Below are 25528 nucleotides of genomic sequence, written 5' to 3' on the forward strand. Positions count from 1 at the left end.
CGCACAACCTCATAACACAAAGGTCCCTTTAAACGCCGTGAAGGGCCAGAACCCTGGCCTGGGGCCCCCTCCCCGAGGATTATTCCATTGCTCATCCATTCCTCATAGTCCTCCATAACTCTCTATTATTCAAGAAGAGTGGATATCCCAAGGCAGCGGGTATGTACCCACCCAGTCGGCCACCTCGGACCGCAGCTGTACAATCTCAGGGTCATTTTCTCCGTCACCAAGATGTTCCATGTAATGTCTCAGCAGACCGGGCTTCTTCTCCCCCTTCTCCTCGGCCGCCTTCTTGGCGCTCTTGTTGATCCGGATAGCAATTGTGACGGCGCGGTCGATGATGTCGGCCACACGACCAAAGTCCTCCTCGTTAAGCCCTCTTGTCGTCATGGCAGGCGTACCGATGCGCAGTCCACCGGGCACCAACGCCGACTTGTCGCCAGGAACCGTGTTCTTGTTGGCGGCAACGCCGACGAGCTCTAGTACCCTCTCGACACGGCTACCGTCGATACCCTGGGGCTTCAGGTCCACCAGGATAAGGTGGTTGTCGGTGCCGCCGGACACGATGCTGTATCCCAAACCTCCCTTCTCCTTGGGCGCACCCAGTCTCTGGGAGAGAGCCTTGGCATTGGCCAGAACCTGCGCCTGGTAGGCGCGGAACTCGGGGGCCTGAGCCTGCTTCAAAGCGACGGCCAGGGCGGTGATTGTGTGATTATGAGGACCTCCCTGGTGGCCGGGGAAAACGGAGGCGTTAATGGGACCCTCGAGGTTATACATCTCGTCCTCTTTTTTGGCGTTCTGCCGGCGTACGCCCTTGCGGAAGAAGATCATGGCACCACGGGGTCCTCGCAAGCTCTTGTGGCTAGTGGTCGTAACGATATCGGCGTAGGCAAAGGGGCCGGGCATAACCTTGGCAGCAACCAGACCCGAGATGTGAGCCATGTCGGCCAGGAGGTAGGCGTTGGTCTTGTCGCAGATCTCGCGCATGCGCTTGTAGTCTATCAACCTGCTGTAGGCGCTAGCTCCGGCGACAATCACCTTGGGTCTGTAGAGCATGGCCAACTCCTCCAGCTTGTTGTAGTCAATTTGGCCGGTGGTCTCATCGAGTCTGTAGGGAACCGTCTCGAAGTACTTGGAGATGGCGGAGATCTTCTTGGTCGGTGTCTGGTAGCCGTGCGACAAGTGCCCGCCGTGGGGGAGGTCCAGACCCATGAGGCGGTCGTGAGTGTCCATTAGGGCAGAGTAGACATACAAGTTGGCTGGGGCACCAGATAGAGCTGCATCGGGAATTAGAGACGGTCCACGGACGCGACTGCTTGCAAGGCAGTCAGAGTAGAGGGAGGCGCACCTTGAACGTTGACGCCCCATTGTTTCGCATCTAGGCCAAACGTTTCCAGCGCTCGCTGCTGGCAGAGACGCTCTGACTGATCGATGAACTCGTTTCCGCCATAGTATCTTGCGCCGGGGTAGCCCTCTGAGTACTTGTCTAGTCAAACATGTCAGCAGAAAGCCCCGGGGGTCAAGGATGGCTGGCGGAAGTAAGGCCTACTTTGCATAACACTACCCAAAGCATCGAGAACGGCCTGGGAGGTGAAGTTCTCGGAGGGGATGAGATTGATGAAATGCTTCTGTCTTGTTTTCTCCTACAAGCCGCGCAGGTAAGCAAATGCACCAGGTTCGGGAGGCGTCGGCGTTGCGCAACATAAAATGACAACATGGTTGAGGGTATCGTCTGTTGGTGGCAATATCGGCCGAGGTGGATTCGTACCTTTTCAATGATGTCGTAGACGGCGGGATCGGCTTGTTGAAGATTGGCAGACAGGAGCTAGAGTTGGCAGAGTCAGTAGAGCTAAAGAGATATCACCCGGGAAGCAATTGAGCAGTGATGCGCACCCGTTGTTGGCCCTCTATGCTGTTTGTCGAGATCAACCTCGTCACGCCACCTGCACGGGCGCAGGGTAGAGCTGCCGCCCTCGGCAAGCAACGGAATGCACGAGTTGTGCTTCGGAATACTGGAGGAGACATGGCGACTGGTGTGACAACAGACCTGTGAAGAATGGATGTGTCAATCGATCGATTCAAACAATCTGGTGGTCGTCGCTATAAGAGTTGACGAAGGGGAAGTGCAGTCGAGTTGAAGACCAGATAGAGAAAGTCCCGAGGTGTTCGGTCCGAGATATTTGGTTAGCGGTTTGGGAATGGAGCATCACTTACTTAACCACAAGGGACGGAGCTTACAACCACGGACAGACTGAGTGAGTACCTTGGATTACCTTACCCCAGCTACAAGCGGCAGGCGTGTACCGGCGGTGGTGGTGGGGGAGGGGAGGCGCGGTACATAAAGAGCTGGGGGTCGGGGATCGTTGCTGTTAGCTGGCGGAATCTGACCCGAGAGAGCAGAGCGGTGCAGCGACCGAGCTGCTCTAGCCGCGCTGTAAACGGCGGTCTCGGCTCAACTTCCGACCTACCTGTAGGTAGGTGGGTAGGTAGGCAGTGTGCGGTAGCGGTTAACAGGCAGACAGATTGCGGGGCAGCACTTGAGTCATCAAAGTACCTCTTGAAGTCTCTCGCTTAATCCTGCACAGACCTACGCACAGACCAGCTTACCCTTTTCCTACAGAAAAAAGAAGAAAACAGAGATATCTCTATAAGCTTAAGGTGCATCTAGAATATAATAGCACAAATCAACTTTTTAGAGAAATTTACCCCTAGAGACTTCCCCTTAAACAAGAGTATATATACTATAGATTATACTAATAAAAAAGCTTTTTTTCTCTTTTTGTTGACTTAGGAGTTAAAGATTTGAAGTTAGTAGATGAAGTTGGTGGTGTGGAGAATTTGTGACTTAAGAGGAGGTGGGTCAGTACTTTGAGATAGTCTGAGATGCTAAGGTTTGACCCGCAATCTGTCTGCCTGTTAACCGCTACCCAGTGTGCCTGCCTACCTACCTCCTAGGATGCCTGTCCTGCCCCCATGTTATTGTCTTATCGTCTTATCGTTTTGACGTACAGGGTGGCAGGGGGGGATAAAATACCCCAGTTATGTAATATCGCCACACAGTCCAGCTGGCTAGGCTAGTAAACAGTACTGTAATGCCCGCTACTGAAATAAGTAGGGTGGTGAGTGTCAGAGTAAGATACCTAATAGGGGTATTTTATTTCGGCCTGGTACCATAGTATTATCCAAGAATGTTTGGATACACAGCTGGCCGTCTTGATTACCTAAGACGATAAGTCGTAAAGTGGCTGCCTCAGGTGCTAGTGCACGGACCCTCGCCCTCGGCATGCTCCCGCAGCTCCACCACCGCCCGAGCAGAGTCCTTTTTCAAGGCCGCGTCGTGGTCAAATTCTCCCTTCTTTTCCTCTTCTTCTCTTCTTTACACAACTAAATTGGAGATGACGAGCACGCTTTCTTCTCATTATCAGCTCTTCCGCTTCGGCGGGTGCATGATGATATGTTCTGGCACACCTCACCACCTTAGAGGGACAATTTGAAACAATCTGATCCAATCCGTGGTTGTGTTTTCTTCATTTCTCTTTTCATCTTCGTCCCATGGGAGCGGAACCATTACAAAGCGATAATGTAATTATTCCGGCTTCTTTCAAGTAGTGGGAGAGTACCGTAGGCTGGTCGATATGGTCAATCCAAGTCGAGACGATGAGAGAACCGGGCAAGTGTCATGGTATCTTACGACATAATATTGGTGAATGACGCTTCAGATGAGTGCGAATGCTGTGCGTGTGTCAAACAACTGTTTTCTCTACAGCCACCCGGTTCGTCACTCTTAGTCCGTGGGTGTGGCTCCAAGTTTGTGGCTCGGTCCTTCGGCCACAAGAGATGAGCTAAGAAACAGACCTTTCTTGCGTGCCTCCCGGCTCGTCCTGATCCAACCCGAATGTCAGGATCGTGCCATCACACAAGGGGCAAAATGATGATAATTAAGACGATCATCCTAGACTCATGATTGTTGGATTCCAACCAGAGGCAGCTCGACATGTGACAGACAAATTCGCAGTGCCTAGTCTATACGGGTGCCGAAAAGCAATGCATGACGCTTACAATCAATCACCACCTGTAACTGCCGTCCTTGTCCCAGCGCCGTTAGAATATCAACAGTTCGAAAGAAAAAAAAAATTAAGGAAAGAAAAGAAAGGTCTCCTGCTGCTGCTGGTGCTGTGTGCGGGTTACCTATCCACGGACATTACCATGAAATCGTCGTACATTTAGAAAACTTGGTCATGATGAACGAAGAAAGAACCGTGTAAGAATTGCTGCTGCTCATTTTTCGTGCCCGTAATTTGCCATGTCATCGATTTCCATTTTTCAATGCTACATGCCAAAGCCCTGCTGCGACAATAGGGACAGTAGGACGTAAAAAAAGAAGACCCAACCCGATGACTCCGAATGCAGCCGCCTAAGGACCGAGATCGATCGTGATCATCTATTTGGCCTCCTCCTCGCCCTCGCCCATCAGGGCGTTCCTCTTCGCCGCCACTCTCTCCAACTTGCGCTCGCGAGCGGCCTTGGTCTTCGCACGCTTGGCGTCCATCTCGTCCTTGAGGGCCTTCTCGCGGGCCTTCTCGGCCTTGGCACGGTGAATCTGTAGAAACCCTCGCGTCAGTCCACCACTCTACTCCATGCTCACGCTGCTGCTCCTGCAGCGGCCACAAGTCAAGGGGGGTATGACTTACGTGCTCAACGAGAGCACGCTTGTGCTTGAAGGCGTTACCCTTGCTGGAGTGGTAAAGCTCGTGGTACAGGTGCTTGTCGATCTTGCCGGAGGCACGGTACTTGACCAGGAGGCGGCGGAGGACACGGAGGCGGCGCATCCAGAGGACTTGGCTTCATCGGGAGTCAGCACGACGTGTTTCCAGTGTGATTATCAGGTCGGCCTGTCAATCGAGGGTTTGCTTGTCGGCATGTCCTTCGGAGCACGCAAGAAAACCCTGAATGACAAGCCGACCATCGTGATCGGCGTTGACGAACCTGGGCATGCGAGCCTCAGCGGTACCCTTGCGCTTACCGAAGCCACGGTGACGACCGATGCGGCGGGCGAGGTTCAGCTCGCGAGCGCGGGATCTCGAGTGCATGGTAACGGGCTTGCGGATGATGAGGCCATCGGAGACGAGCTTGCGGATGGTCTGGCGAGAGTTGGCGTTGGAGATCTCGTTGACCTCGTTGGGGTCGAGCCAGATCTTGCGCTGGCCGCAGCCAATGACCGACGCGGCCAGGCGCTTCTGAGTTCGCAGATTGACCCTGCAGAGGAAGCACTCGTATCAGCCATTGTTTCCCATCAAGTAGAAAAGTGGCCATCGGCCGTTTCCTTCTTCCAACGCCAAACGCCGCCGTTGAGTTTTCGTTTGGCTTGCCCCCCTCTCCGCGTGCACCTAGGGGTCGTGGCGCCCATCAAGTCGGCGTGCCGGGCGCAGAGAAAACGACGCAAATCGCATTGGGATCGGTATGGGATGTGGTCTGGTGTTCGGATCGTGATAACTTACATCTTGAATGCTGTGCTAGTCGATGGTCGTACCTACCGGGGGAGTCGAGGTGTTGAAATTTCGAGAGGGGTGGACAGGAGGCCAATTTTCAGAAAGGTGAAGTGTGAGCAAACTCGGGGTTTCCTTCAGTTGTGGGCGAAGTGGGGCGATGGGTAAGCGAGCCCGGGAAAAAAATCAAAACACCTTTTGGCGTCTGTAGACCACGTGACTGAGGCGACACAGGCCCTTTTGGGTACTTGAGGCCTGTGCACTTGTACCCGGTAAGGTAGGTAGTGTAGGTACCTAGGTCTCTGAAGTTCTTCCGTTGGCCTTCGTAGCAAGCATCTCGCTGAAGCCATCTCTGCTTTGCTCCAGTCCGACACCTATTACTAGGTGAGGTCTAGGTGAGGTCCAGAAAAACGACATACCCAATGACATTCAATGGTTGGCTCACTGAGCGTTATGGGCGACAATATTGTCGGCATAAGATCGCAATTGACGTACTTCACCATACCCCCCTCCAGGGAAGAAGAGGCAGAAATGAGAAGGGGGTGGTGCTTGGGGCGTAAAGACCCATGCTCCAATCGTCTTCCTCTTCATGTATATATTCGTCTTTCTTTCATATGTACCTAGGTAGGTAGGTAGCAGCAAAGCATCACCTCACTGGTTAATATTTCGGCCTCAAAAGACAGAATTCATGTCAAACTTTTGTAAACTCAAATCAACTTCCCAGACATACATCTACTTGCCAAACACGTCCTCGCCCACATCAACCTTGCCCACGCTCCAAATCTCCTTCTCGTCCTCAGCTTCGTCGTTTGACAGACCCAGGCCTCCCTGGCCGCCCTCTGCCTCTTTCCGCTCGCGCGCCTGCGCACCAAGGCGCATCGCCACGCGCTTGAAGTAATCCTGCATGCTCCTCTTGGTGTTTGGTGGCAGGTTGGCGCTTTCGACGTACTTGTCAAAGACTCTCGTCTCGTCTTCGACCACGTTGAAGAGGGCTACAAAGGCAGCTTCCGCCGCCAGCTTGACAGGGATAACCGGGTCTCTGACACTGGCAAAGATGGGGCCCGCAAGCGCAGCAACGTGCGGCCTCACCATGTCCATGTTTACGCGGCTCAAGGTCCGGACAATGACCAAGGCCAGTCGGCGGGAGTCGACCGAGTTTCCTGGTTGAATGACGTTGGCGAGTGCTTCAAATAGCTTCTTGTTTGTTTCAAAACTCTTGGGTGACTCTGAAAGGAGGAATTTGCCCGTGGCCAGGATGACATTGTCGGCGATATATGGCTGCGTGCCCATGTTAGCTGTGTGCGTGTGACCCTTGCTTCTACACCGAAACGGCAGTACTTACGTTTTTGTTCGACATGCCCTGGCCGAGGATGTCGGGCAAGTCGTCCACTAGAGGGCTCTCCAGGAGACTCTGTGGTGACTCGACGAGAACAGCGTTCAGCGCAAGCGCTGAGGAGTGGCTCCAGTGACTGGTCACCACACGGTTCTTGAGCAGTCCGTTGGCAGCCTCCTCGGGCACGTTCTTAATCAGCGCTCCGAGCAGCTTGGCATTCGTGATGGTCATGGCGTCGTCCCTCTCGTCAGTATCCATGTCAATGAGACCCAAGACCGCGGCCCGCGAGGCCTCGCCCATGTTCGCGCCGGCTTTGCTGATGACCTCGTAAAGCGCGCTGAGCATGGCTGTCTTGACTCCGGGGTCCGAAGTTTTGGAGCCCGTCACGAGCTCGGCGATCAGGGGGTCGATACGCGGTGTGTACTTGATGAGGGTGCCCAAGGCCTTGGCCGCACGCGCTCTGAGAACCTCGCTTGACGGGTCGGCAAGTGACTTGGCGAATGTGCGCTGAAGCTGGGGCAAGAACGGCTTCAGAGCCGCAGGCATCTTCTCCAATAGGTTGTTGAGAGTCAACAAAATGGCAGACTTGACGTCAGTAGACCTCTCGGAAACGACACGAATGAGTGGACCAGTAATTTGTGTGACAAATGGCTTCAGTGAAGCCTCGCTTGTCCGGTCGACGATGTCGGAGATGGCCAGAGCTGCCTGTGTTCTCTGGTCCGGAGTACCGTTCATGAGGCCCTGAAGGAAAATCGGCAGGATGGCGTTGATGCCCTTGGGAAGCTCGAAACCAGGCAGGTTTGCGCCGGGAACGCCAACCTGTTGCAGGATTTGTCTGGTCGAGACAACCAAGCCCTCCATTTCCTCCTTCTTGAGCTTCTTCGTGAACTCGCTGAGCGCAGCCCAGGCTCCCTTGACGACGTCTGTGTCTCTGTCATCAAAAGAGATGAGAAGAGACCGGACGATGTCCTGGTTGTACCGCGAGTAGTCCACGTCGCCGGCGGCAAAGAATTTGCACAGGTGGCGGGCAGTGGCAGCGCGCCTACGGTGGTCGTCATGCTTTGTGAGTTGGAGTAGAACATTCATGACTGTGTTTAGTCCGTCGTACTCGTCAATGGACAGAATGACAGTATCGAATGACTTCTCGAGGTCCTCTCTCAAAACATCGTCTTCGCAGTTGATTATGTTGTCCATCAGGGAGGTGATGATATTCGGCAGCCGGCGGTTCATAGCAGCACCGGCCACCCTCGACAAGGACGCCAAAGCCTTGGCATTGAAGGCAGAGATGGGAGGGGTAATGAGCGTGGGGATAAGGTTGGGGAGGATAATGTTGGAGCGGGTTGTCTCGGTGAGGAGTGTGAGAAGGGCCGACAAGGCGTTGTCGGCGTTCTCGTCGGAGCGAAGGAGGTTGAGTAGATACGGGAGCACTTGGTCCACCGCTTTCTTGCCCAGAATCTGTTGAAGTGAGTCGAACGCTTCTGCGGCAGCCTCTCTGACATCCGCATCCGAATCGGTAAGAGCTGTCCTGACGACTGAGATAAGGGTCTTCTCGTGGTCCTCGAGGGCCTCTTCTGATGCCGACGCAATGAGCTCCTTGAGGGCAAGGCAGATACCCTGCTTCGCGTCTGTGTCTGTGGATGTCTGCAATCCCTCCTCGAGCGTCGGCAGCAGAGTTGACAGGACGCCATCCCCTGCCTTGCGGATCAGCTCGCCGAGAGCGTTGCTGGCAATGACCTTGTGCTCCATGTTGGAGCTGCCAAGGCGTCGGATGATGAGTTGAGTAAGAGTCGGCACCAGCTCCTTGAGGATGCGAGGGCTTGAGACCAAAGCCTTCCATACGGCAACGGCAGCAGACCGGACCGCATTGGCAGTATCGCATCGACAGACGTAGAGGGCCGACAGGATCTTGTTCCTCTTCTCTTCGCCAAGGACTTCGCGAAGGGAAGCACCGGCTTCTCGGGCGCTCTCCTCGTCCTCCTCTCCGTCCTCTGTCTTGCCGGTGATACCCGTAAGGTTGAAGAGAAGGTCGCCGACGAGCTCGACTGAACTGAGTCGGATGCGGTAACTGTCATCGGCCAAGCCACGCTCAAGCTCGGGCAGCAGCAAATCTACAGCACGGACGGCAAAGTTCTTGACAAGCAGACGACCGGCACGGAGGGCGGTCTCACGAATGGATTCGACATCGTCGGCAAGACCGGACAGAATGGGCGGGATGATTCTGCCCAAATAGTTTGCAAAGCTGTTGCCAAAGCAGACGGGAAGGAAAATGAAGAGGGACATGAAGCCCTCGCGAACCGCCGGCTTTGTGGATTCGACGTTTTGCAGAATGGTTGGGAGAGTCTCTTCGAGTCTGGCGGTGCCCAAGCCTGCGAGCACCTCGCTGAGAGCCTGTGCAGAGCCGAGGCGGTCTCCAGCGCCGTTGTCTGCCTTGAGTGTTTGCATGAGCCCTGGGATAAGATCCGGCAGCGCATCTTCTCCCAGTTTCTCCACCAGCGATCCCAGGGCCCTGGAAGCCGTAGCACGAGTCGTTGGAACCGGATCGACAATGGCCAGCTTGAGCCCTGCAACGAGGATTGGCAAGTGCGAAACAAGGTCTTTGCGTTCAGTGAGATGGGCCAGACTGCCAATGACCTGTGCTGCTTTGCGCTTGGTGTTGGAACGGTCACCCAAGCCGCGCTGTAGGATTCTGGTGACCAGGGCCAAAGAGGGTGCATCTAGGTAGTGCACGAACTGAACCTTGATCAGGGCATCCAAGGCGTCATCCGTGTACTTGGTAGGGTCGCTAAGCGCCTTGAGCAGGATGTCGACGAGGCCCTTGATTTCGGGGTTGCTAATAACCTCGCCGAACCGCTTCAAACTCTTGTTGGCGGCGGAGCGAACCTCCTTGTGGCTGTCGTTGAGGACACCTGTAAGAGGGGGAATGATATCCGGTAGACTCTGGGCCAGCTGGTTGGGATCCAGATAAGCCATGGCTCCCAGAAGGTCGCAGGCTCCCTTCTTACTGCGCCACTGATCGTCGTCCAGACCGTTCAGCAGGGTGGGGAGAATCTTCTTTACACCGTATGAGCTCAGCTTGCCAAAGCAGGCCTTTGCCGCCGCGAGGCACGAGTCTCTGACGTTGGCATTGCTATCGCCAAACCCAGTAAGCAGCTGCGGGACAATCTGAATGACGTATGGCTCGAAGAGACGGCCAAGGATGGTGGAGAGAAGCTCATATGCAATCAGCGATGCTTCTCTTTGGTTTGCTTCCTTCTTGTTCTCGATGGCTCCCCTAAGCGTCATCATGATACGCTGATCCTTGAGCGATGAAATGCCACGGCCTTGCACGAGTCCGGCCAGACCGTAGGCGGCACCTCGCTGCTCGGCATAATTCTTGGATGTCAGCAGTGTCTCGAGGACCTGAGCGAAATACTTTGACGATTTGTCTCCGTAGGCTTGCACCAACGGCGGCAGACAGTCGGCAATGGCGTACTGCACAGTCTCCGAGGGGGTGCTCAAGGTCGCCAGCAGGCGATCAATGACGACAGGCAGCTTGGAGTCGCCCGGGTTTAGATGGCGGGCGAGCGCGCCATACATGACGATGACAGCTTCATTGACACGGTCCGAGGCCTCCGTGTTCTTGTCGGATCCCTCGAGTGTGCGCTCAAACACCTTCATCAGCTTGTCAACCATGCTCTTGCCATGAAAATCAATAGCTCGAATAGCCGCGTCCAGCATCTCACTGCGGACATTTGCGTTCTGGTCGCCCAGAGGTCCGTTCTCGATGAGGAACTCAAAGAAAGGATCGAGCTGCTGCTTTGCCATGTGGGGGGCCAGCTCCCTGAAAGCGGATGCGATGCCGTGCCGCGACTCCCATGGATCCGCCAGGTTGGTCTTCTTGGGCATGCCGTACTCGTCCAACTGAGGAACGCGAGGCTTGGCAAGCTCGGTGTAAGAAGACTTAAGAGACTCCAGGGTTGGCTCGAGGGTGGATTTGTGCGCACTGCAGGCCTCGGCCAGGGATCGAGCCGCAGCCCTTCGGAGCTGGCCATCAACGCTGTCCAAGTAAGGGAGCATCTTGGCAGGAACCTGTTCGGATAAAGAGAAGCCGCTCTCCTCCCAGATCTCGCGGCCAAGCTCAACGTTCTCCTCGACGTCGTCATGGCATGCCAGCCAGATCTCATCAGAAAAATCAAGTTCGCTCATGTCGACTTCTGAGCTGATGGCTAGCAATACTGCAGTTCTCACGCTGACCTGGGAAACGATAGCCCCCTTGGCCAAAGACGCGATTTCCTCAAGAGTCATGTTGGGTGCGACACACCTACACATGTCGGCAAAGCAGTCCTTGATAAGCTTGTAATGCTGAGTGTACCGTTCCATGGACGAGACGAGTGAAGACATGACTTCCAGTCGAGGGGTTGCCGGGTCTTCGCAAATATTCGTATGGAATGAAAGGAACTCGATAGCAAGGACAAGCTGTACATCTCGGTCATCTGAGGAGGGCCCAAAGCCCCCGCTCTCAAGAACAGTGAAGACCAAGGGAAGAACGTAGATGAGAGACACGGTGTCGAAAGGACGCTGCTCTCCGGCAAAGCGCAGCCGATAGAGCACCCTCGTCACGAGCACATCGACGGGCTCCTGTTTATATTCCTCGGGTAGCGCAGTGACGTCTCGAGCACGCAGGGTCGCCACCCCGACGAAGGGTCGCATAGGACCCAGACGACTGGTGATTCGGTCCGAGCAAGCCAGGAAGGCAAGCGGTGCAGCATCGCCTGTGAGAAGGCTAGCACCAGCATCGATGACGTCCAGGAGTGCTTTGACGGCGGGTCCCATCCAGAGGGAGGATTCGGTTGGAGGGCCAGTTGCGAGACTTCGAATAATGCCAATGCCGCGCAGCAATCTTGCCTCGATGCGACGAACTTGCTCTCGAATACCAGCCTCCTTCTTGAGCTGGGCATTGACCTTGGCTGCCTCCTCAGCCGTGAGCTTCTTCTGTTGACCCTTCTTCTGGGCCAACTGCGACCTCAACTCGGCTTCCCACTTCAAAATGTCGTAGTCCTTGTTGTTCTTGTCAGGCACCGTTGTCTGTGCCTTTTTCGCAAGGACATCAACGAAAGCGGTTCCTTCAGGGGTTCGGAAAATGGCAGCCTCCACGGGACCGATGGTGCGCAGCTCCTCAGGCTCTAGATCATTTCGGATAATGTCGACGATCTTGCTCGTTATGGACTCGGGAGCCACGAAAGCCAGCTCAGCGGCGGCGTTGTAGGCAGCCTGCTTCACAAGAGGCGATTTTTGGTCGATCGAGGTCCTATCCGCGATTTCCTGGAGTAAGTCGCCCTCAGTTTGACGGGCCAACTCTCCTGGATCTCTCTCTACTCGCAAGCAGAGTTCGATCCAGCTGGCACGAGGCACTAGCTCCTGCCGAGCGAGAACAAGCAACGAGCACAGCTGCTTATCCACGAATTCTTGAACAGCGCGCTGTTCCTTGTCACGCAGGCCCTTGGGGTTGATGCAAATCGCACGAAGGACCAAGTGGAGGTTCGTCTTGTCCGTCTTGGACAGGACTGCCGCGCTGTCCTTGTCACCGGTTTCCAGGGCCTCGAGCCAGTGCCAAACGCCGTCAATGACGGCCTGGGAAACAAGGCTCGGTCTGGTGGCGTACATACGAGACAGACCGTCCGTTGCGATCTGTCGAACCTTGGGCGTGGCTACCGAAGCAACGATGGCATAAATGAAGGCTTCAGCCCAGGCGACGGTGACAGGCTTGGGGGTTTTCTCCGTCAGGTGCTCTGCGGCGGCGCAGAGGGCCCGGCAGAACCAAACGAGTTCGTCATCTACAGTGATCTTGCCGTAGATACGAGGGTTCAGCAGGAAGGAAGGCTTGGGCTCGAGTGCGAGACACTGGCCCGAGATAGAGACCTTGGCGAGTGCTGACTTGACAGTCGAGGACACGTTGCTTTGCTGCGACAAAGAGGTGAGGGTGGTTACAATAAAGGCACCGACCGTTAGGTTGTTTTGAGCAGCAATCAAGGGATTGGCGACAACCTCATTGTAAGTATCTAGAAGCTTGGGCAGAACAGCATCGGCAAACTTAATTGCGGCTGACGAGAGATCCCCAGAGTCAGCAGCCAAGTTGAATATCTCTCCGACACGCAGGAGCCAGACACGGCGGGTTGGGAACTTCTTGTCAGAGATGCCCTTGACGCATGCGTCCACGATGGGCTTGGCTACTTCAACGTCGTTCTGTACCAGATAGGCAGTGGATCTCGCAAGCGCCAATGTCTCAACAGTGAGGGCAGCCTCGTTTCCTTCCTTGGCCGAGACAGCCGCCAATGCAGTCGCAATCTTCTCGGCAATGGTCTTGGAGAGGGGGATGGACTCGAGCATCTCACAATGGAGAATCCTATGGTCAGCCGATGCCAGCTTTCCGCCTTTGATGGGCCCAACAATCTCTTCCGAGGCCTTTTCCAGGGCCTTTTCGTCGCGGCTCCGGGCAGCCAGGACGGCGAAGGCCTTGACAGCACCAGTACGGGTAACGGCGTTGCTTGACTTGACGTTAGAAAGGATGGGCTTGAGCAAGTTGCCCAGCAGAACCTGGGAGAGGTCGTAGTCCTTGGGAAGGGAGCGAACCAAGGGGATCAGGACGTCGCTAAGGACGATTTCAGGGGCTCTCAGAAGGCCCTTCTCGAGGGGCGGAACCAGTTCCTTTGTTAGCTCGTCGAGAGAGACGAAGTCGCGGAAGAAATCCTGCAGACCTGACGCCACGTGGTCGGGCAGAGCTGTCCGCGAACCAATGATTTCTCTGGTGTAAAAGGTGAAGTACTGAGACTTTTGCGACTCGAGGGCCACCTTGACGGCAGGTGTTCTTGAGCTGACGCCAGCAATAATACCGAGAAGAGGAGCATTCTTGGCCGACGGCTGAGTGGACTTAGTCGTTAACAGCTGCACGGCGTCCTCGAGGGCCTTGTCGGGCTTCGGATGAGTAGAAAAGAGTTTGCGCAGCCCCCTGCGAGTGACGATGATGCCGGAATGAGCCATGCCGCCCTTGGCGACGGGCTGCAGGCACTTGTCCATAGCATCAGCGTCGCTCAGAAGAATCTGAGAAGCCAGCTTATCCCATTCGGGTGTGTTTCCAAGGTGCTGCATAAGCAGACCACACCATTCGACCAGGACGAAGGCATTGCTAGCGGCGATTCCTGGTTTCTGCGACTCTGCACGCAGAGCGGCGACGAAGGCTGAGAGGACTTGGGGTTCGAGGCCCTTGGCCAGGAGGGCAGACAGGCATTTTTGAACAGCGAGCCGGGAAGGCCGGTCGGTGTAGAAGGCGTGCGTCCAGAAGAGCAGCTGGACGAGTCTGCGAACCCAGGCTGGGTCGGTGTCTGCGGCGAATGGTAACGGGGTTAGCACCCAGGGCAAAAGAGGCAGGGACTGTTTGTGCGCCGCGGCCGCAGCTGCAGAAGCGACACAGAGAGGGAGAGAGATTCATACCGGTAGTGGATATCCTATCCTCGAGTATGCGCAGGTGGGCTATTCTCGTGGCGGTGGAAGACGAAGTCAAGGCTGATCTGGTGGTTGCGAAATCGAGAGCGACAGGGCCAGAGCTAGAGCCATTGGCGACGACTTCAGTCATTGTGGCGGGATTGGAGGCGGGCAGAAGATAGCATCAGGGGCAGGTCGGCCAGCTGTGCGGTCGACGAACGGGGGAGAAGAGGGCGTCGTATACAGTTCGTGGCTAGAGGCGAGACGGTTTATGTTGATGTTGGGGCCGGGGCCAAGACGAAGAATCGTGCGTAGTGTAGTCGCCGTTCGCACAGTTTGCTGCGGATAAGTCAGGTAGGTGTTACCTTGGAAGGGTACCCTGAAGTAGATGTTGATGGAGTTTGAGGCTGCGCAGGCATGCAAGACAGCGTTGGGTCACTTGCTGGGTACTTCCACCGGGAGGGGGGATGCGTCGGCCTGTAGGTAGTGTTTGCACCTTTTGGGGTGGCTTTTTTTTTTCTTCCCCTTTTGTTTTCTGCCGGGGCCAGCACAGCTGTCTACCTATCAGTCGTGCTGAGCGGTACCTAGGTACTTTTGTCTGGGCCAAAGGTACTTCGAGCACTAGGGTTGTGGCCCGGGGTCGTGCTTTGGAGGGGTTGAAGCCCTCCTCAAAAGGAAGGCGGTCAGGTCAGGCACAGGTTCTTCGAGGCGGGGCACCACTATTGATTCACTCACTGGACACTGCGTTACAGTATCCGTACCCAAGTGAGGTATGTGTCTACCTACCTACTGCAGTAAGTAATGTACAAGATCGAGGTATTCATTCCTAGGTACCTACCTATGTAGTACAGGCAAACAGTCTTCGACTCGAGCCCTTGGCCCGTTGCCGTGCCGGTCTTACTCGGAGGACTCTTTCCCTTGCTTATTTCTTTTTTCTAAGGACCACATAAAACACTGCCCAACGATGAGAGAGATAGGTAGGTTGGTAGATAGCAAGGTCTAACTACCTAGTTACCTAGGTACTGCCTTAGATACCCTAGGTTTCTAGGTAGGTAGGTCTAGGTAGGCGCCTGTAGGGTTTATGAAATGTCATTGTCGACCCTCGTCTTCACTCACTTGCTTCCCTCGAGACGCTTTGAGTCAGGTACCGAAGCATCATCATAACAAACCTCTGGGAGTGCGAATACACTAACTACGTACCAACTACACAAGCCGGAGAGCTGAGCCCACTGTTGACATCACACTCACTGAGCAAAGTACCGCACCACTGGGCTCACTTCACTCACTCACCTCACTCTCATCACTCCTCCGTTGCCACCACCCACCCACCCTGCCTTACACGTACAATACACTACTCACTCTCATCGCCTATCACTCTCTCACTCTTGCTCCCTTCTGTTTTGTTCCGAGTCAAAAGGCCTTTGCTCACCCGCCCGGCTCTTATTCATTCCCATATCGCTCGCTCATTCAACCACAGGCGTAATAATACGGGGCACACAACTTCCGCCGCCTGCTCCCTGAGCCATTCATTTTCTGCCCCCGTCTCCGCCTTTTGCCTCTCGGCTCGGCTCCCATTTCTGTCCCTCCCGCGTCAACCGACCAGTGCACTACATTCTTCTGCCTTGTTTCCGGCCCTTCTCTGTTCACTTGTCTTGTTCGTCAGTCACCCTCGTTTATCAAGAGCTTGCCTCGCCTTTGAATCCACGAGAGTCTTCGACTCGATACGCTCACACATTTGTCTTTGACCTTACCGTCCGCGCCTAATTTTCCTCTTCTTTCTCATCCGCGTCGTCGTTACCACACAACACCCCAACCAAGCCATGGCCGGGGCTAAGAAGAAGAAGAAGCCCGCCGCCAACCCGGCCAGAGGCTTCGCCACCACATCTGTCGCATCTTCCAAGCCTCGGACCGAGCCCGCTGAGGGCCCCGATAATGGCGCCGCTGCCCGCTCCGCCACCGCCGCGCCAAACACCGTTTCGAACCAGGATGCCCCGCCCTCCGGCCCTCAGTCTGCGTCTGCCGGTGCCGGTGACAAGGCTACCAAGGCCGAGCTGACCCCGGAGGAATTCGAGAAGCAGCTGGACGAATCTGAGTTGCAACTCTTGGTTGAAAAGTATGCCCCAAAGACTAAGCGAGATGCTCAACGCCAGCGCACGAGGCTCGAGACCGATCGCCGCCTGCTCAGGAGTCAAGCCGACACTGTCAACTCCAGGAAATGGCTGACTCAGGAGCTTATGGACCAAGTTCTTGACCTGATCCAGGCCGAGAGTCGTTTCGCCTCCTCGAGCGTCTCCACCGAGACTGCTGTCAGCGGCAAGCTGTTACCGGAGGAGGACATGATCATTAAGCTTTGGACTCTGCAGCAGACCCTCACTGGCGTGGGCTTTCCTGAAGAGCGTGTGCAGGCCGTCATGCGCCACATCCTTGACATCGCGCCCAATATACCATCAACCGCCAAAGACAGCCTCTGGGGTCTCGAGGAAGCCCTCGACTGGATGGCGAGGGAGTGCCCGAGCGATGAGTTGCCTGACTATGAAGGTCGAGGCAAACAGGGAACCAGACAATTAGGTGAGACCGAGACGTTTGTGCCGTGACAGCCGAAGCTAAACTGTTGCCCTTTTAGACACCCCGGCGGAGAGTCCTCTGCCCTCGGGGGCAACCACCCCCAGGGCCTCTGAGCCCGGCGGTCGCCAAAAGGGCGGACAAAGGTCCAAAAACGGTGGTTCTGCTACTTCCAAGAAGAAGGCTGTCGTGACTTGCGACAGTGACATTGAGCCGGACGACCTGGTCCCAGTCTACCTCGAAACGAAGGCCAAGCTGTTCGAACTCGAGAGAAGCCAGCAAGGCAAGAAGAAGCAAAGGAACGGGGACCCTGGATCAGATGAAGGGGCGGAAGCACTGGACAAGCTTCGCGCAAAGATTGACAGAATCGACAAGGATGTCTTGTTCGACAAGTTCGCTGCCGAGCAGCAGTGGAGGACACAGAAGGTGGCCTTGGAGAAGGAGATTGCAGCCGCCAGAAAGCAGAAGTCGCTTGAAGAGGCTCAGAAAGAGGCAGAAAGGAAGACAGAGGAGCCAGTCGCTTCTTCTGATGGGGACATCAACGACGAGGCTGAACGCATTGCCGCCGAGATTCTTGCGCAGGGCGAGGACGACGAGGATGGCGGTCTCAGTGATCTATTCGCCAATCTGCCTGTCACCGAGGTCGATGCCGCAGGCAAATCAAGCACCGTGTTGAACGGCGCAGACGGCGTCAAAATAACGATCCGGGACTTTGGAAAATGGACAGGCGTCAGTCCCATGCGAGCGTTGGAAGAGGCTTGCAGAGCGAGGTTAGTCATTGATATACTATATCCAGTCCTCCTGCTAACCTGACTCCAGAGACCCTGCCGTTAAGGTTACATATCGCCTCATCTCCGAAGTACCGTTCGCCAATCGTCATGCTGTCTCCATCTCATGGTCCAGGTCTCAGGAGACACCGCCGCCGTCTCAGGACGACAGCGTGGAAGTAGGGACCTATCCATCCCTCTTCAACTTCACCATGAAGACCGTTGCCACCCCCGACAGTAAACAGTCGGAAGCTTACGTTGCGACTTGGGCTTTGTTCCACATCTTTGGCACCTCGGCCAAGGAAGAAAAGGTCGGGATGAGACTTCCCGTTGCCTGGCGTGATCTATGGGATGAACTGGCAGAGGCCCGAAAGAGCCAGCTTGACGCAAAGGATCGGGAGGCGATTCGAGAGCTGCGGGCTCTTGTGCGTCAGAGACAGGATCAGGAGCTTGAGGACGGCGTTATCCTTCAAAGCGCTTTCAAAGGGAGGGGTACAGCGCGCAACCAAAACGAAAAGGGAGACGAATCGTCTCAGGAGGCTGCCAAGCGACTCTCTGGCGGCCCCGAGTACTACCAGAACATTTGGGCCCAGAAGACCAACTCTCCCAGATACCAGGCTATGCTCCAGGGTCGCATGCAGCTTCCCATGTGGAACTTCAAGCAGCAGGTCACGGACGCTGTTGACAGAGAACAAGTCGTGATTGTGTGCGGAGAGACTGGGTGCGGAAAAAGCACTCAGGTACCAGCTTTTCTGCTCGAGCATCAACTGACCCAGGGCAAGCCGTGCAAGATCTACTGCACTGAGCCGCGCCGAATCTCAGCCATTTCTTTGGCCCGCAGAGTCAGCGAAGAGCTTGGGGAGGGCCGAGGCGATTTGGGAACTTCTAGGTCTCTGGTGGGATACTCTATCCGCCTTGAGGCCAATACCTCCCGAGAGACGCGCCTGGTATTTGCAACCACGGGCATCGTCATGAGAATGCTGGAAGGCTCCAACGACCTGCGAGAGGTAACACATTTGGTTCTCGACGAGGTTCATGAGAGGTCCATCGACAGTGATTTCCTGCTCATCATTCTGAAGAAGCTCATGTTGAGACGCAAGGATTTGAAGGTGGTGCTCATGTCAGCCACGGTTGATGCCGAGCGGTTCTCCAAGTACCTTGGCGGAGCACCAGTTCTGACGGTCCCTGGTCGGACGTTCCCTGTTCAGGTCCGCTACTTGGAGGATGCCATCGAAGCAACCGGCTACACCGTCGGCCAGGCCTCTCAGGAAAAGATGGTTGATCTCGACGACGATGTGGTCGAGACGGAAGTCGAAAGGCCCAAGTCTATTGCTGGGGCCGACCTTTCTGCCTATTCCGCCAAGACTAGGAACAGTCTGGCCCAAATGGATGAGTACCGGATTGACTTTGACTTGATCGTCCAGCTGATTGCCAAGATCGCTTCCGATTCCGAGTACGTGGCGTACAGCAAAGCGATTCTGGTGTTTTTGCCCGGTATCGCCGAGATTCGAACTCTCAACGACCTCCTTTCCGGAGATCCTTCCTTTGCGCGCGATTGGCTTATTTATCCTCTCCATTCAACCATCGCAACTGAGGATCAGGAGGCCGCTTTTCTGGTTCCGCCCCCCGGGATGCGGAAGATCGTGTTGGCGACCAACATTGCGGAGACTGGCATCACCATCCCGGACGTGACTTGCGTCATCGACACGGGTAAGCATCGCGAAATGAGATTCGACGAACGAAGACAGCTTTCCCGACTCATCGACACCTTCATCTCCCGCGCCAACGCCAAGCAGCGTCGCGGACGTGCTGGACGTGTCCAGGAGGGACTTTGCTTCCACTTGTTTACGAAGCACAGGCACGACACCATCATGAGCGACCAGCAGACTCCCGAAATGTTGCGTCTCTCACTCCAAGATCTGGCCATCCGAGTCAAGATTTGTAAGATCGGCGGCATCGAAGAGACACTGAGCGAGGCATTGGACCCCCCTTCGGCCAAGAACATCCGCCGCGCCGTAGATGCGCTCATTGACGTCCGGGCTCTGACCCCTGCCGAGGATCTAACGCCGCTTGGCAATCAACTTGCCAGACTGCCTTTGGACGTGTTCCTGGGCAAGTTGATCCTGATGGGTGCAATCTTCAAGTGCTTGGATATGGCCATCACCGTAGCGGCCATCCTCTCATCCAAGTCGCCCTTCACTGCACCGTTTGGACAGCGGGCGCAGGCCGACCTTGTGCGCAAGGGTTTCCGTAGAGGCGACTCGGATCTGTTGACTGTGTACAACGCGTATCTCTCATGGAAGCGCGTGTGCCAGTCGACCAGCGCATCCGGCGGCAAGGACTTTCAGTTTTGTCGAAAGAACTTCCTTAGCCAGCAGACACTGGCCAACATCGAAGACCTCAAGGGCCAACTCCTAGTTTCGGTAGCAGACTCAGGGTTTCTCTTGCTAACTGATGACGAGAGGAGAGCCCTCAACCGGTTGCGGTATGGCGCCAACTCGAGAGGAAGACGCCATCAGACCTTTTTCGATATCCCTCAGCGCGTGAGTATCAACAGCGAGAACGACGCCATCACGACGGCAGTCATTGCGTGGAGTTTCTACCCCAAGTTGCTGGTTCGCGACAACCCGGGAAGCCGGGGTTTGCGCAACGTCGGCAACAACCAGTCCATCAGCCTGCACCCGTCCTCTGTTAACAAGGGCCACAACGAGCTCAAGTGGCTATCTTACTACCACATCATGCAGTCAAAGAGGTAGGTATCATCCTGGTCGAGTAAAATACCCACAGCACGCCTTGAATAGGACGCTAATTTCCATGAGAAGTGTTTACCACGCACACGAGACTTCAGCTGCCGACCCCTTTGCCATTGCTCTGCTGTGCGGCGATGTGCGAGCTGATGTAAGTTGTCCCCCTCCATTCTTGGTACTCCAATGGCAACATTGCGCAATGCTGACGTTGCTTCTCAGATGTTTTCCGGTGTCCTTGTCCTTGACGGCAACCGCTGCAGATTTGCCCTGCCCGACTGGAAGACGATGCTCGTCATCAAGGTCCTTCGCACCAGGCTTCGAGAGCTCCTTACCCGCTCTTTCAAGCAGCCAGGCAAGCTGCCGACAGCACAGCACGAGCGGTGGCTGGCAATCTGGCAAAAGATCTTCTCCCAAGAGGCGAACAAGGACAATAGCAACACGACCGTTAGCAAGGCATAGGTCGTGTGTACGGCAGGTGAGGATCCCAAAGGTTTGTTGGCGTTGATGGACAGGCCAGGGAATGACCACCCTGGGTGCCAACCTTATGGCGCGTGGTGGGACTTCACATGCTGGCAGCTTGTACTCTGGCAAACTGCGCTGCAGCGAAGACTTTGATAGAACACAAACCAAGCCCCTCGGAACTAGAGCAGACGAAAGAGTTCAAGAACGGGTATAAACCAGCAGAAGAGAAAGCGTCTATAGAATTGCGAGAGGCGAGGGCGGCCAGTGAACAGAGTCAACTGGAACACAAGGCAAAGCTTTCAATGGTGTTTTGCGCAATGGATAGAAAGAGGAGCAGGAAACGCACTCCAGCTTGAGTCAGGGGCCGTTGATTGTGACGCTCTAGAACCTGGATTTGCCCTTTGTATTGCACGAATGGAAAGAGTGGCAATGCAAACAGACGCGCACATGCATTCTCAAAGAGGTTCAGAGGCAGGCCAAAGAGGTTGGGGAACACTATTCACCTGCACATTAGACTATGCACGAGTAGGCATCGTAACAATTACATGGTTGGTCCACACTGGAGGTGCTTGACTGCGATAGCCGCAACAAATCGAGATGAAGAAAGACGTGGCAGAGAGCTGGACCATTGGTATTAATCACCCTCCAAATGCTGGTGTTGAGGAATGTGTGCCAGGACCGTAGTAAAATCAAACAAACGCAGCAAGATACTCTCATCTTTCCCATTTCCCATAAACGCCGTAATTAGTGATGGTTATGCCCAACCTGGCCATTGCCTTGCCTTCCCACACCCTCTTCCTCGGACGCATTAGTTGTTGTTGTTGCTGTTGTAGCGGCGGCAGGGGTGGTAGCATTTGTAGTACCACCCAGAACCAGCGCCTTGAAGTCGGCGTTGCTCTTCATCGGTTTCCGAGCCTCCGTGTCCCCTCCAACGGCACCATTGACCTTAGCTACCGTTTGTGAAGCTGCGGCTGCTCCCGCGCTCACGGCCTTGGGCATGAAACCCAATCCTCGTTTGGCTCCACCCTTACTGCCCAAGACCGGCCGCTTGACGGTCGTGGAGGGCGGAACAAAGACGCTACCACTGCCTGTGTTCTTGGGAGCAGCGAGTTTGTCGCTCTGCTTCTTCCCGCCGACACCGTAGACAATCTTTTCTGTGCGAACCTCCCCCTTGGAATGCTTGAGCTCCTCAACGGATCCCGTTCGAAGTTTCCGGTCGTCCAAGACGTAACCATCGAGTTGAAGCATTGCGCGGCCAGCACTCGGCTCGTCTTCGAACTCGATCTTGGCGCCGCCATGACTGGGTTGCAGAACGAGGCTCTTGAAACCTCCAACCTTTTCCACAATGTCCTTGACCCGCGCATCGTTGACCGTGTCAGGGATACCTAGGAGAGCGATGGTCCGCGAAGCGATCTCAGCCCGGTTGGGTCCGGCCAGGCGACGACCGTCGCCATCACCGTTGCTACCTGCCATTGTTTCATCCCCCTCCTCGTCACGACTCGGCGCCGGAGAGGCGCCCTCTTTCGAGACGACCGCCGTCCTCTTGAAGTTGCTGGGTGTGGAGATCTGTACAGTCATGATACTGCTGCGCAGCTTGGCCTTGTCGAGCTCAGAAGCAGCAGTCTGTGCCTGCTCCTTGGTTTCCATCTCGACGTATGCCGCACCGTGACCTCTACCGGCCTTGTTCCGCGGGATGCTGATGCGCTTGACGGTACCGTATTTTGAAAAGGCTTTTTCGACGTCGTCCTCGACGGCCAAAGGGTCCAGGTTTGTAATATGCAGCTCGCGGCCTTCCTCTATCGCTCCTTCGCGTTTCTTCGCACGGCTTGGGTCGGAGTACATGGCCAACAGCTTGAACTTTCCATCGAGCACAGTTCCGTGTTTCTGTACGGCTTTTGCAGAGGCAGAGCGGTCGCGGAATGTGACGTAGCTGAATCGCCGACGAACATTACCCTTTAGACTAGGCATCCTAATGCTCAGGATCTCTCCGCAGTCCCTGAACAGGTCGCCGATGTATGTCTTGTCCGCCGTTGGCGGGTAGTTGGTGACATAGACGGTGAGATCCGTGCCGGGCTGCACGCTGATCTGGGCCGTCCCAAAATATTTTCCGTCTCTGAGGAGTGCGGACTGCGCCTCCTCTGGGGTTTTGAACTCGACCATGACTGTCTTGGTATTGTCTTGGGGGTCAATGGCCGGATCGGTGACGTCGACAATGTGGCCATACTCTTTGAAATACTGCCGTATCTTGGTTTTGGTTGTCTCAGCAGGGAGGTTGCCGACCAGCACCGAGGTATTTTCTCGGTCTCTTTTCAGACTTTGCTGCTTGAGCGCCGCCGTGTCCGTCTCCGCGGCTTCGCTTTTTGGTCTCTTGCTGGACGTCACATCGGCCACATCAGCTTCCTCTTCCCGCTTCCGTTTGGAGCTGGACGACGAGTCGTCATCTACCGTTTGAGCTGCATAGGCTGCTTGTGTTTCTTGAGCCTGGGCCGCGTAGTACTCTGCAGCTTGCGCCGCCTCTCTCTCCCGCCGCTTGGCCACTTCCTTACGGGTTTCGTAAACCGTGTCAATGGCGATACGGACCGTGCTCGGGAGCTCGTAGTCATTACAGTGCTGCACATAGACGTCAATGATTCTCTCCGGCCAGTCCAAGGACTTCCTCTTAATGGCTCGTCCAAGCACGGCCGTGGCCACCGACGGGACTCTCAACCCGGTGGCGGCAGTGGAAGGCGTAGGGCTGCGGTCCTTGCCGTTGGAAGCGAATATCATCATTTCCCACAAGTAGTAGCTGAGCCAGAAGTCGTAGCTGTCGGCGTACAACTGTTTCTCTGCCAGCTTGTGCCATTCGCTCCTGGCCTCGTCAACATTGCGTTTCTTCTCGGTAAGGTACTGAATATAGATGCGTTCCAGACGAAAGTTGGAGTCTCCTCTGTAGCTGTCGCCGTAACGATGTTTGGCCTGGTCAACAAACTCGAGGGCAGCACGCAGTCCCATGTCGGCAATATCAACGTCCTCATCGGTAGCGTTCAGGTCCATGGCCTTGCGCTTGAGGAACCCGCACCAGGCAGCGTACATGTCGAGAAGTGCGGCCATACCGTTCTTGTAGAGCTCGGGGTTGCTAGTGGCTTTGTGTTTTATCTGCTCAATTTCGTTAAAAGGGAGCCTGGCGTCTTCGGCCGTGAGAATGTAGCGCGACCAGATTGCACCCGACCAGGGGCAGTGGTCGACAGCCCGCCGCAAAACGTCCACCATGCCTTGCGGCGACTGCGCATATGTGCCGGACGTAGATAGAAAGCGGACGTATTCGTTCCAGATGGTGTCGTCAAAGGCAAACACGCCCGTCAGGGCCCTGGCATAGAGGCCTCGGCAGAGATCGCCAGTGGCCTCGGCCTGCTTGTTGCTTCGCTTGCTCTGGGCGCACTCCCATTCGAGATAATCCTTGAGCAGGTTGCGGTAGACGTCGTCTTTCCCGTCGCGGGAGGCCTGCTTCAGCTTCAACTCGAACATGTCGCGGTCCTCCGTCAGCTTCTTGGCCTCCTGCAATTTAGGGTTGGCGGTAACGCTCTGCATCGTCTCCTCCCAAGCAGCCTTATTATAGGTCGAGAGAAACTCGGAGAAAGCTTGCGCGGTGTTGTCGCGGGTGACGTGCGGAACCTGCAGGCGGTCGGTGTATAGGCAGGTGATGCGTCGGATGCCCTGGGCGGTGCGTGAGCGGGCGAGGAGGCCGCTCTCGAGAGAAATCCACTGATCCCACAACTCGTGACTGTCGCTGATGCGGTATTGGATAGCTTCGTAGGCCTGTTGCCATAGGCTAAGGGCGGCGTCGAGAGAAAAGAGCTCGCAGCCCATGTGGCGTTCCTCGTCGGACCATCCCGACTCGTAGGACTGGCTAGCGACGTAGAGGGACCAAAAGTAGTCACAGTATGCGCGCCAGACGCGGACGCTATTGGGTTCGGCCTCGACGGCAAGCTTGAACAGCTCAATGACGTGAACGCGCTTCTCCAGATCGTTGGCGTGCCGACTGTTCTCAGCGACGTAGTCGAGCCATTTGTCCTCCCCTACCGGCAGGGTCGCCATCTTGCAGAAATCGTGGGGTCGTCAACAGACGAACCATGGGAGGAGTGGTTGTCAGGTGAATGTGTGTCTTCGTTTTTATGTCGGCGCCCTGACGTGGTGTGCAGGTGGATGGGTACAGTCGAATAGTGTTTGTCTTGTCGTTTCTTCTTCCCTTTTTCTTTCTTTCTTGGTTGTATTGGAGATGGCGATGGTGGTAGGGTAGTGGTGATAGCGGTGGTGGTGTAGGGTGGGTGGTAGGTGGCAGAGGGGACGCAGACGTGGAGATTTTGTTGAAGAAAAGTAGAGCTTGGACGGTCGGCGGGTAAGGTACAGGCAGAGAGAAAGAGAGCAGTAGGTACCTAGGTGTAGGACACAGAATGGAGCTCCGGAAGCTGGTGGAACCGGTGATAGCGACGGCGACAGGCTGATGTCGATGCAACGGTTCAGCGAGGCAATAGCCGAAGCGGTCGGTGCTGGGCAGGTAGGTTTTGAGCAACTGCAGTTGCGAAGATGAGGATTTTGCGACAACAAGGCGTTGCAGAGGTTAAGTCAGGCGCCGCGAGGCGAAATGCCGTTCTGCTCTTTCTTGTCACGTATTGTCTGGAAGGGGAGGGAAGGAACGTTGTACTGGAAAACTAAATAAAAATAAAAGCGGTCGAC

The 25528-nt window shown here is 55.4% G+C and overlaps 5 protein-coding genes across 5 annotated transcripts; 1 reads left to right on the forward strand and 4 right to left on the reverse strand.

Annotated features, from left to right (window-relative positions):
* Positions 1-129: 129 nt before the first annotated feature.
* On the reverse strand, positions 130-2025 carry LY79DRAFT_592090 (serine hydroxymethyltransferase; the record flags this gene model as incomplete). The annotated part of the gene is made up of 5 exons (XM_060561371.1): positions 130-1277; positions 1349-1486; positions 1550-1643; positions 1769-1825; positions 1894-2025. 5 exons carry the CDS (start codon positions 2023-2025, stop codon positions 130-132), a joined length of 1569 nt encoding a protein of 522 aa, XP_060411670.1.
* A 2416-nt stretch (positions 2026-4441) lies between these two features.
* On the reverse strand, positions 4442-5915 carry LY79DRAFT_581711 (ribosomal protein L19e; the record flags this gene model as incomplete). Its single annotated transcript, XM_060560207.1, has 5 exons — positions 4442-4600; positions 4692-4842; positions 4987-5256; positions 5499-5530; positions 5868-5915. The coding sequence occupies 5 exons, from the start codon at positions 5913-5915 to the stop codon at positions 4442-4444; spliced, it is 660 nt and encodes a 219-aa protein (XP_060411671.1).
* Positions 5916-6218: 303 nt separating this feature from the next.
* On the reverse strand, positions 6219-14428 carry LY79DRAFT_520385 (armadillo-type protein; the record flags this gene model as incomplete). Its single annotated transcript, XM_060555233.1, has 3 exons — positions 6219-6764; positions 6829-14177; positions 14287-14428. The coding sequence occupies 3 exons, from the start codon at positions 14426-14428 to the stop codon at positions 6219-6221; spliced, it is 8037 nt and encodes a 2678-aa protein (XP_060411672.1).
* Positions 14429-16097: 1669 nt separating this feature from the next.
* On the forward strand, positions 16098-20812 carry LY79DRAFT_671694 (helicase associated domain-containing protein; the record flags this gene model as incomplete). The annotated part of the gene is made up of 5 exons (XM_060563944.1): positions 16098-16845; positions 16901-17609; positions 17659-20358; positions 20429-20504; positions 20573-20812. 5 exons carry the CDS (start codon positions 16098-16100, stop codon positions 20810-20812), a joined length of 4473 nt encoding a protein of 1490 aa, XP_060411673.1.
* A 747-nt stretch (positions 20813-21559) lies between these two features.
* LY79DRAFT_520474 (RNA recognition domain-containing protein) lies at positions 21560-24889 on the reverse strand (the record flags this gene model as incomplete). Its single annotated transcript, XM_060555244.1, has 1 exon — positions 21560-24889. One exon carries the CDS (start codon positions 24887-24889, stop codon positions 21560-21562), a length of 3330 nt encoding a protein of 1109 aa, XP_060411674.1.
* Positions 24890-25528: the final 639 nt, after the last annotated feature.

This window comes from Colletotrichum navitas, assembly GCF_030913465.1.
Source record: "Colletotrichum navitas strain CBS 125086 chromosome Unknown LY79scaffold_53, whole genome shotgun sequence".
NCBI classification, from domain to species: Eukaryota; Fungi; Ascomycota; class Sordariomycetes; order Glomerellales; family Glomerellaceae; genus Colletotrichum; species Colletotrichum navitas.